Source organism: Microtus ochrogaster, assembly GCF_000317375.1.
Source record: "Microtus ochrogaster isolate Prairie Vole_2 chromosome 14 unlocalized genomic scaffold, MicOch1.0 chr14_random_1, whole genome shotgun sequence".
NCBI classification, from domain to species: domain Eukaryota; kingdom Metazoa; phylum Chordata; class Mammalia; order Rodentia; family Cricetidae; genus Microtus; species Microtus ochrogaster.
Window position 1 is genome coordinate 27,411,432 of NW_004949096.1, and position 11,008 is coordinate 27,422,439.

At 52.8% G+C, this 11,008-nt stretch overlaps 1 protein-coding gene across 2 annotated transcripts in view; it reads left to right on the forward strand.

The window, feature by feature from the left end:
• Positions 1 to 9,837: 9,837 nt before the first annotated feature.
• Positions 9,838 to 11,008, forward strand: part of Bahd1 (bromo adjacent homology domain containing 1) — a 23,350-nt gene continuing 22,179 nt past the window's right edge. For both annotated transcript variants that reach the window (XM_005364254.3, XM_005364255.3), the window contains exon 1: positions 9,838 to 9,914. In XM_005364254.3, the coding sequence (XP_005364311.2) occupies positions 9,902 to 9,914 (13 nt within the window). In that variant the 5' untranslated portion in view covers positions 9,838 to 9,901. The remainder of the gene's footprint in view (positions 9,915 to 11,008) is intronic.

Consider the following 11,008-nt stretch of genomic DNA (forward strand, 5'->3'; position numbering starts at 1 on the left):
TTTCAATCACCGATAATCTTTATCAGTTTGGTTTTGTTGTTAAGACAAGACCATAGCTGGCCGGGGACTAAGAATATAGCTCAGCCTAGCTTGAAACTCATAGCAATCCTCCTGCATCAGCGTCTCAAGTCCTGGTATTGTAGGCATATGCCCCTGTGCTTGGCTTTAGGATTGTTGTGCTGAGACCTGAACCCAGAGCCTTGCACATGTTCTAACCGAGCAATATTACTAACCCTTCAGCCAATTTTAATGTTGTTCTTTATGACGTAGCATGAGCACCATCCCAGTCTTCTCCCTGTGTGGCTTAATAGTCCTCTCCAGCGCACTACCCTGGCTTAATGGAGTTGCCTACACAATCTATTTTTTTAATTGGAGTTATTGGGATGGGGATAGATGAAACATAGTTTAAAGAGATTGCCTGTCAGGCAGTGGTGGTCCAAGCCTTTAATCCCAGCACTTGGGAGCAGAAGCAGGCAGATGTCTGAATTTGACGCCAACCTGGTCTATAGAGTGAGTTCTAGGACAGCCAGGATTACGTAGGGAAGCCATGTCTCATGAAAGAGAGAAAGAAAGAGAGAAAGAGATTGCCTAGCATGCATTAGGCAGTAGTTCAACTCCTGGTGCTACATTTTATAAATTCATTTTTGGGTCTTGGGAATGGCTTGGTACCAGGGTTTGGCTCTCAGCACCCAGGTAAGGTAGTTCATAACTGCCTGTAGCTCCAGTTCCAGGGAATCTGGCGCCTCTGGTCCCACAGGCACAAGAACTCATGTGCATGACACCTATGCTTACATGTAATTAAAAATAAAATTTTTCTTTAAATGTGCCTAATTTTGAGTCTTTGTCTCAAAGTACAGCCTAGACTACCCTAGAACTCTTGATCCTCCGCCTCCAAGTACTGGAATTCCAGGCATAGGCCATCTTTGCAATAAATACTTGCATAATAAACATGGTGGTAGGTTGCTGCAGACCCATCAGGAGCATCATCTCTCTTCCCAAGGCTCTCCGGCAAGCTTATCTAAATGAAATCAGACTAAACTGAACATCAAGGGCAGCCTTGGAGAAGGGAGGAAAGGGGTAGGCAAAGGAACGCTCAAGGCTTTGCCTTGAACTAAATTCTCCTTTTCAGTCTTTTAGTAACAGCTAAAAAAGTAGGCTCTGTTCACAGTACCTGCCTTCTGGTTGGGGAAGGCAGAGCCGGAATAACTTTTTCCCGGTTCCAATGACAGAATCCAGGGCTTTGAACAGTTAAACACATGCTTTATCATTGAACTCTATCCCAAATCCCAAACTGTAACTTTTGGGTGTTCAGGTTCAACAAGATAGTCGCTATTGTGTCCGGTGACTTTGTAAGTTGTGGAGTGAATGTAGTCAGTTGATTTTATAGCAAAAACTAGGCATCGGTCTTAAATAACACGAAAGGCAGGGGCCACGGTAACGTTACTATTACTCTAGAAAACAAACGAAGTTATCATTCAAGTCAGCAGGAGCCTCAGACAGTGGGTAGGGACTGGCACACAGTGTGACTGTAGAAGCTAGTTTCCAGGTTGGTAAGGAAATCCCGAGCAGAGTCATACAGCACAGCTCGCTGGCCAGGCTCCGTTAGCCACCAAGTAACTGCCTTCTGAGAGCCATCCTGTGCAGGTGCCTGGCAACCCAGGACACTGGGCATGAGTGCCTGGCAGAAGACAGGTGGCACTGAGGAGCCACAGGCAGCCTGACTTTCAGGTTGAGAGGTGAGACCGAGTCCAGGGATAAGTTAAAGAGGGCCTGTAGCTGGGGAGCCGCCAAGGCAACTCCAGATTTGGACCGCGGGGTGAGGGAGGAACACTGAAGAGCTGAGGCAGGCCATGGAGATGAAATGGTGTGCTCTGGAATGAGCTCACTGAGACCCGGCTCATTTGCTGAGGGCAGCCAGGGGTCAGGACTTTGGGTCACGGGGACTAGAGAGCAGGTGAAGTTGATTCACCCAGGTGGATGATAAGCTGTGATGATACACTAACAGACAGACGGGCAATGTCTAATGAGGAAGAGGGGTGTGCCAACGATGAGTGGAAAGTTCTCGGTTTTCAAAGCTGGCTGGGAGGGGGTGCCTCTGCGGCAGCAGGAGAACCACCGGCCGGTCTCCTGCAGTTAGAAGTGGGGCTAGTGGATGGGAGGCTCCTCAGAGCCTCATTGTTTCAGTGTCAAAGCAAGTGCAGAGGGTGGGGAAAGAGGACTTCTGGTGAGCTTTGCCAAGGGAATATTCTTTTGATAAAGAAATAGGGCAACCCACTTGCAACATTTTGCTCCAATCTCATAGTGAAAGGAAGGTTGTTCACAGCAACTTCACGTGTAAAATTCAAATGAGTTGCTAACAGACCTTTGGAAAATAGAACAGGCAACCATTGGGTAAGCTCATTTAGGAATACATGATGGGAAAATAGTTAAAAGAGGCAAGGCTGGGAGCTGAGCGCCCAAACAACACTGAGTACAAGTGGCTAGTCGGCTGTGGCCCAGACTAGTATCTACTGACAGAAACTGGCCCTGGCCTTTACTGCAAGTTCATGAAAGGAGAGGGAAGAGAGCAATAAAAACTCGGGTGATTCTCCCTCTGTTCGGGGTTTTGGAAAATTAGAGGGATGGTGGGAAACTCGAGAGGTAGAGTCAGCCTCCTATGTGATCAGGGTTGCCACTGAGAATCTTTCCAAATGCAGAGGAAGGTATCTGAAGCCATGAATTCCGCCTTGGTGTCTGATGGTGGAGTAGGGAAGCCATAGAGAAGCCAGCTAGACCCAGTCAAAGAAGCCACTCAACCTGATTGAGGCCCGAAAAAGGAACAGGCTGCAGCTGGGAGGAGAGAAGAAAGCCACAAGCACCGTGGAGCTGGGGATCCATGGGAGGTGATAGCATATAGACAGAGGATGTAGGTCTGGACTCCTCAGAAGCAAGGCAGACCATAGGCACAGCGGGATGAGAACAGGCTAGACTCACAACTGCTAATGCTTTGGGGGCACCTGGCTAGGGTCAGGCACTGTTCAAAAACACAGAAATGTTTTAAGACGACAAAGAGCTAGGACATCTACGTAGGCACTCTGTCTTCAGAGCTTGCATCCTTAACAACTACACTGTGTGGAATACAGTAAAAATAGAGAAAAAATAAATAAATAAATAAAGCTCTATAAAGGATGTGACTTCGGCTTGACCTTTATGTTAAATGCTATATCAAAAATCAAACAAACAAACAGCAAAGGTTTTGGAAACACCCAACCTGTGTGATCTTAGCAGTCGCTCGGAACATTCACCTTTCAGTTTTCTTGTTCATTTGTAAATTTGGGCATAAACCCCGCAAGGATTGCTGAGGGTTAAATAAAGAAGCCTATTGAGCGCTTGCCCTTGCCTTCTGCTACTTCACTGGTTTTGGAGCTCTCAATATAATACCCATTCCAGATCTGGATTTCCTCATCTTTCCAGGGGCTATATAGGGCTACAGGACCCACAGAGTGTGCACCCTGGTTTTCTTTATTCCCTAACCTCTATCAAGATGCTTCAGGGAAGAAGTCTCATTTAACATACTCCACTGTGGTATCTGAGGAGACAAAGTGTCTGCTAAGAAAGAAGCTGCTGACCCCGGAGAGGAAGGCTGCAAGCACCCGGCCTCTAGTCCATCACAGGCATGTCACACTTCTTGGAATGGTCCTCTCCTCCCACTCATGAAGCTGCTCCTTACCAGTCACCGATCCTTCCGCAAAATAAAGCATGGCACCTCCAGTTTTCCAGAGAGTATGCCATGCTCTTAGGAGTGATTGTCGGGAAAAGCCCACTGCCATGTTCTTAGGAGTGATCGCCGGGAAAAGCCCACTGCCATGCTCTTAGGAGTGATCGCCGGGAAAAGCCCACAATTCTGTTCAATTTCCCTTTCATCGGCAGCCTGGTCTGTGGGTATTGGCTAAAGTATGCTGGGTAAACTTTTGTTCCTGGGGGAATAATGAAAGCGCCTTTTTAGAGACGACCACGAGACTACAACAAGGTTCTCCAAGAAGGTCCAAAGTAGGCAGATATTCCATGGTTATGAATCATAAACTTGAAACCTTCAAGGTTAGGACTTCTCAAAAGTACCCCAAATGGGAAAGGAGGAACAGTGGGCAAATCAGAGCATACCCACTCTGTAAGATGGCACTGGCTACTTCCTATCTGCCTATCACTACAATAGAATGTGACCAACAGTAGCAAATCTGATTTTTTTCTGAAGAGAAATTGAAGCTTACTTTAAATCTCAAAATAAAAAAATAGTATTGGCTTCTAATTTTAGTCTTTTTTGAGAGTCGTGTGAAAAACCAACAATACTTGCTTGCTGGATTGTTCTTGGGGACTAATTTACCTCTAAGAGGACTTGAGGGAGGGCAGAGGTGAAGGGCTGTGTCCAAGGGCAAAAGCTGAAGGATCAGCAATGTTTCCTTGGGGCTAGGACTGTGCTAGACCTACAGGAAGCAACAAATGTGGACCATAGACCTGCCCTTCGGGTGTTTATAGACTCATTTTAGAGGCCCAGATAAAGCAATAGTTGGCCCAGGAAGTAGAGGCAAGGAGCTATGTAGTCTTCCTAGGACTCTGAGCTTCAGATCTTTCTAGAAAGTCAGGATTGACTTTGAGAATAGCAATTCCAGAGGCAGAAATTCTAGAGAGCTCCAGAACGGAAAGTAAATAAATTGAGCAAAAGCCAGGTCAAGTGGCACAAGCGTGACAGCTCAACATTCTGGAGGCCAGGGAAGAGAAAGGCAATTTGAGGCTAGCCTGTTCTGCAAAGAAAGTCTGAACCCTGCCTGGGCTATCCAGGGAGACCCTCTCTCAACAGATGAATAGATAAGAGGCATGAACTGTACCCAGAGAATTTGCTTGCAGGCTAAATACCATTTGGAAAAGGCCGTGCTGGAGTGTGGGGCTTCCTTGATACCAGCATATTGTCACGTGAGACATAGCAATCCCCCAAACCGAGGTGGAAACCAGCGGGGGATGACTGGAAAATAAGAAGGCCCTACATGCCCTTCAAGCTGGAAGAAGGCAGGGCTGTGGGCTGCAGCAAGCATGGCAGCTCCAGGTAGATGCTGAGCACTGATTTGAGTCAAGAGGAGGACGAGTAAGTTCCTTTCTGTAACGAGGGATAGGCACTTACTGCTTTAATCGTGGGTTCCCTCATCTGTGAATCAGCCACATTAAATGTATACCAAGTGGGATTGGGGTAAGAAGGAGGAACCAATTCACTTTTCTCCATTTACATATTTTTAGTAGCCCTGGCTGGTCTGGAACTCACTATGTAAACCGTGCTGGTTTCAAAGAAACTGCCTCTTCCTACCACCGAATGGAATTAGAGGAGTGTGCTTGCCACCATACTGGTCTCTCTATGATTTTTATGGCTTGAGAGTTCTAATTTCAAATAGGGTGGGGAGAAGCGCTTTTGGTCTCCATGTTGGTATCTTTTCCAGTAGGTGCTCCAGCAATCAACAGTTTGGGGCTAGCAAGGCTGACTGCCTCTGAGGGGAGAATGAAATCGCCTTTGCCTTTCTCAGCCTTTCCCGGGTATGGCAGGCACTTAGGGTTGGCAGCATCTTTGAGGGGTCTGTGCCCCAGGAGGGACCCTTTCCACCTAGTTCCTACCTGGGAAAGAAGGTGAGACCCAAAAGTAAAGCTAGGAGGAAACTGAGGGGCTACCATACTGCCCCTATTTGGAAGCATAGCATTGTTCCGTCGGTTTGCGTTTTGGATCTCAGGCCCAGAGTTTCTTTTCCTAGAATGATCTAGAGTGCTCCCCAACGCCTCTGGGGCAGGGCGTGGCGTATCTAAGAGAACTTGAGTGGTCCCAGAGGTTCTCCAGCTCTGAGCGGGTCTCACAGATCTCTACCCATGCTAAAAGGGGAGACCCTTGCCGCCGGTGTCCTCATCTTCCCTGCTCCTGAAGGTCTGTCAAAAAAAAAAAAAAAAAGTCGCCTCCTTTGCAAAAGCAGCTCGCGTTGTGGACTCTTGTCAGAATGCCCGCACCTTTCCCCAGCCCCACACCCGGGAACAGACCCTGGCACCTGCCCCTCCCCAGCAGCCATTACACGATGTTCACAGAAAGTTAGTTTTCAGTCTCCTCCTCCCTCTACCCACAACCCATCCGGGTGCCGGACTGGAAGCATCTTGAAAGTAGGAAGTCACTCTCCGACTGGCCTCTGCCTTGGGACCTTCCGATCACTCCCTAAGGGATGGAGCGTGGTGGGAGTGGGGGCACGTGAGCCGCACAGAACCCGAGCCGCCGACCGGGCTGCCCAGCCCGAACCCTGGGACAGGGGCGGGGGTAGGTTAGTACTTCGCCCTCTAGGACAGGCTCCAGCCTAACGCAGCCCACCCGGCTCAGCTCCGACTCTCAGAGGCGTGCCCACCCAGCCAGGTGATCTCGAACCTTCTCTATCACACCCCAACAACAAACAACCCTCAGCTCTCTCCATCCGGAGAAAGGAGGTGGAGCCTGACCTCAGCCGGAGGCTGCTGCAGCTACGGGGGGGGGGGGGGGGGAGTCTTTCCTCCAGGGAGTGGCAAGGGTGGGGGCCTTGGAGGGCTCCCAAGCTTCAGGAAAGCCCTCCCCCAGCGGTGTCTACCCTCCGCCGGCGAAGGGAGAATGCAGAAGAGGTGGCTTTAGAGAATGCGACTTGTGACTGTCCCTCTCCGGCTGAAGTGCCCTCGGGCCCCTCTCCGCCATTTATGCCCTCCCCCCACCAACAACCTTCTAGCCTTAAGGGCTGGATGAACCTAGGTGCCTGGTAAGCGGCGGAGAGGAGAAGCAGCTTTACTGCGCTCTAGGGAGCTGAGGTGTGCCCATCCCCCCATCCCTTGACGGGTGGGGGTGCAGGCGGACCCCAGGGACGCCGACTAGGGGAGGAAGGAGCCTGAAATAGGTGTAAGCAGCAGTTGTTGGCATTGCAGGGAAGCAGCTCGGGTGAGGGGTAGAGAATGCAGCTTAAGGGGAAGGCCGGGGACCCAACGAGGGTAGGAGTCCAGTGTCAAAGGGAAGGAGAATGCAGAAACAGCTTTCGCTGGGAGGGGCAGCTGCAAAGACTTTCCTGACTAGCAATCTGGAGGCTAGCGCTGGACAGATGGGGGTTTTGGACACAGCACCATGGCATGCGGCCCCCAAAGTCTGAGCGCATGCGGGTTGTGCGAAGACTGGTCCCACTCAGACCCCCGATCACCCGGACCCAGCCTGTGGCAATAGGCGTCCTTAGGGAAGAGAAACGATCCTCTTTGATGGGCACTCAACAACTGGTTTCTTGGTGGTAGGAGGGGGCCCGTCTCCTCCGGCTTAGTTAGAAAGGGAGTACTTCTGACTCTCCTATCCCTAGGGAAAGAGCCCACAGCAGGTAAAAACCAGAGTTCTACACTTGGCTTTGCCTGAGGGCAAATAATTTCCGGAAGTTCCTTTAGGAGGGGGTGTTCTGACCCCTCTGAAGAGGGAGCGGGTCCCAGCAAAAGGGGGCTTCATTTGACGGGGGGAGAGGGCAAGTGGCATAAAATTTAATCCATGCCAAGGTGTCCCTGCACAAGAGAGCCAGTTCTTCATCTTGTCCAGTGGAGCTTAGGGGCCAGGTTGCTCAGAGTTCTGGGACCTGGAATTTGGACGTTCTGAGGAGAGGCAGAGGAGGGCTGCCTGTCTACACCGGGAAAGGCGACACCTGGGCATGACATCGAGGCAGGTGAAAGTGGTCAGTGCCACCTTCACAGAAACTTCGCTGCGGGCTTGGGTGCCCTGCCTGTGCCAGGTGGCTGGATCTCTCAGGGCAGGCGGTCTGCTGGGACTGCAGCGGCAGTTGGGGGGAGGTGCTTCGCGGCTGAACTGGGGATGACAGAGCAGCCAGTCTGTCCCTGCTGTCAGTCTGGTTGTACTTGGTGGGGGAGGGGTGTGCAGCACGTTCTCTCTGGCCCAGGATGTTCTCCTCCAGGCATCCATCTCCTCAGCTCTTCTGCTCCGAGGCAGCTAACCCTTACTGAAAGGTCGGGAGGTGCTTAGGTAAAGAGCAAGCCTCTTCTGCGGGCTGCGGTGAGCAGGGGTGGGGGTAGATAGTCGTGGAGCCCTGATGGATCCATTCCTCTTTCCAGACCAAGTGACAAACCCTTTTTTGGCCAGAGAGAGGAAAGGTGACAGCCCCCAGGCACTGGCACAGCTGTTCTGGTGGAGTGGGATGGGAGCAGCATGCTCTAAAGAAAGGCTGGAAAAACTAAGAGAGCTGGAGCCTTTTCAGAGAGGCTCTGGATTGGGAAGGAAGATGGACCAGATGCAGAGGTTCCTGAAAATGGAGTGAGAGAGGACAGGAGGCCAGAAGGTCCCTTTGGGGTACAAGCAGCCTGTATAATAACCCTGGCCTCCTCTTAGCTGACTTGTTGGCCAGCTTTAAAAAGCGAGAGAGAAGGGGACCCAGGAGATCAGTGGGCTGCTAAAGGAGGAACATCAAGTGCCTTTAGCAAGCCAGTGCTGCCCCCTTCCCCCCAGCCCACTGAGCCTGAGCCACCTGGGGCAAAAGAGCCAGCCGGCCACAGGGAAAGCTCTGAGGACAGAGTTCCTTTGGCGATGGAGCAGGCTGGGCAGTCTAAGTAGCTCCTGGGGGCTTTGCCTCTTCCCCAGTCGGGATTCTCTGTTCCCTCCTACCTGGGTCCCAGAGATGTCAACTCTTGCCCTCTAGTACCAGGGCCACGGGGTTTAGCCTGAAGGTGTCAGGGAGAAGCCCACGCCAGCAATGTTGCTCTGTCCGTTCTCATGCTGAAAGTGGCCTGCCACTTGAGTATCCTCCCCTGTGACCTATCTTTCCTGATTCTCAGTCCCAGACCCCCCACTATCAGAGATAAAGCAGCTATGTCCCCTTATCCCGCCTTATCCCCTCTCCTGCTTCAACCTTCGGGAGCTTCAGCGGCCATTTAGGTGCCTTCTACTCCCGATCTGATGAGGACTGGGTCTACCGTGAGACAAGACAATGGACTTGGCCGAGGAGAGGGGCTAATTTTGTGAGATGGACAGTAGGGCTGGCTTGTGTGTACTGGGAAAGACTGTTGGGAATCTTTGCCTTGGGAAGAAAGAGAAAAGTCCTTCAGGGTCCTACTTTCCAAGGTCTGAGATGTTGCCTTCCCTCACAACGATGGGAAGCAGACAGAAGGGTAGTGGTCCTAAGAGAGTTTGGCCCTTTGAGAAGTTTGTGCACCACGGTTTAGCACGGCCTTGGTAAACCATGCCCTGTAGGTAGTCTGGGGGTCCTCCAGCTAGTTCTGGAAGCAAATGAACTGCCTTTTTCTTTTTTCTTTTTCTTTTTGCGAGGGAGGCTACTGCCCAGCCACAGAGACTGGCAGCCCTAGTTCCCTTCAAAGCTGCCTGGGTCAGTGCTTCAGTAGCATGGTCTGGGAGAGGTGGGGCACAGGATATAGGGCAGGAGGAGCCCCTAAGCCACTCTTTAAGGCTCTGCTTTTCTTGCTTACTAACCAGGCTTCCTCAGCAGCACTCTGGGCGCTTCTCTGCCCTAGGCGTTCCAGGGCCCAGCCCCTCCCCGGCAGCTCCCAGGCTCGGGTGACTTGACACTACCCTTTCTGCTCCTGCTTCTTTACCTCCCTAAGCGCCCCTCCCCCGCCTGAATTGGGAATGAGGCTTTGTTCAGGGGTGGATTCTCAAGGATTTCTCAAGAACCTACTGTGTGCACATTACAGCTCCTTGAAGTGAAGTCCTGGGCTGGCTCTGGCGCGACAAGGTGTCCAGGACAGTTCCTTCCCGCACCTCATAGGGACCTCCCACCCCTTCGTATGACCTCAGCCTGCTGTGCCCACCCATCCAGCTGACCCCGAGAGCGTGCTCAGGCTTGGAAAAGCACGTCTGTGGGTGTGAGAGACGGAGCCACAGCAGAAGGTGACTATGGGGAAGCTAGGTAAGTGTCTGCATTGGGTCTACGCTGGCTTGGGGACGCCAAGGAAGGTGTCCAGCCGCGCCTGTTGGGCTGCCCGCCCCTTTCGCCCTCCCTCGGAGAGCTCTGATGTTCCCCGCGGTAGTGGAAGAGGGTGTGTGGGTGTCAAGGACTCACAGACTGGGCTGTGCTGTCAGCTGGAAATGGATGAGGGTTCCACACTCGGCTTCTGAAAGAGGGCGAATTGGGAGCCGGGGTGGGGGGCGGTAGGTGAAGGGCAGAAAGAGGAAAAAGAGATGCGGGTGAGGGGTTACCGAGCCAGGACCGACCTTGCTAGGAAGGAAAGGAGACGTGGCAAGCAGGGAAGTCGGAAAGATGAGGCAAGGGCGGGAGGGGCTTCTCAGCAGTCGGGGCCCTTTCGCGCGAGTCTGGGGCCCTTTCAGCAGAAAAGGGGGTGTTGTTCTTGCTTGATTTTTCGGCTGGTCTTCTAGAAGATTTGCCCCGGGGGCAGCAGCCTGAGGAGGGTGGGGTGTCCCTCGGCCCGCAGTTTACTGTAGCGGGTGCTTAGAGAGGTTACCAGGGAAGAGGGATGTAGAAGGGCGGGGGGCGAGCTAAGATTTCTCAGGGGGTCTGCAGCTGAGGGGCTGGGGCTTCAGGGTCAGGTCACCATGGGATACGGGTACAGGCTCCGAAGACGAGGAGAAAACCCAAGAAGCCGGCAAAGAAAATCATCCCCCCCACCCCCCGTCACCACCCTTGGCACCGTACCCCTCCCCCCAGGCCCTACCACTCCCCGCACCGCCTCCCCCGGCCGCCTCGTGCTGCCCCCTGCGTCGGGACGACCGACCCGCGATTCTGATTGGTTGGAAAGCGGGAGGGGGAGCCGAGGGCCGGATTGGCTGGCGGGGCCAGCGCAGGGCGGGGCGGCTGATTGGCGGAGCTTGCCGAGTGGCGCGCCGCTGATTGGCTGGAGACGAGGAAGCAGGAAGGAGGGCGGCGGAGGCTCCGCTCTCGGGGAGTTTGTGGGGGAACCGCGAGCGGCGTAGCGGATCCCGGAGCCCGGCCCCCGCTGCCCGCCCGTCTGGCCGCCTGCCCCGCCCGTCCGGCCCTTGCCGTCC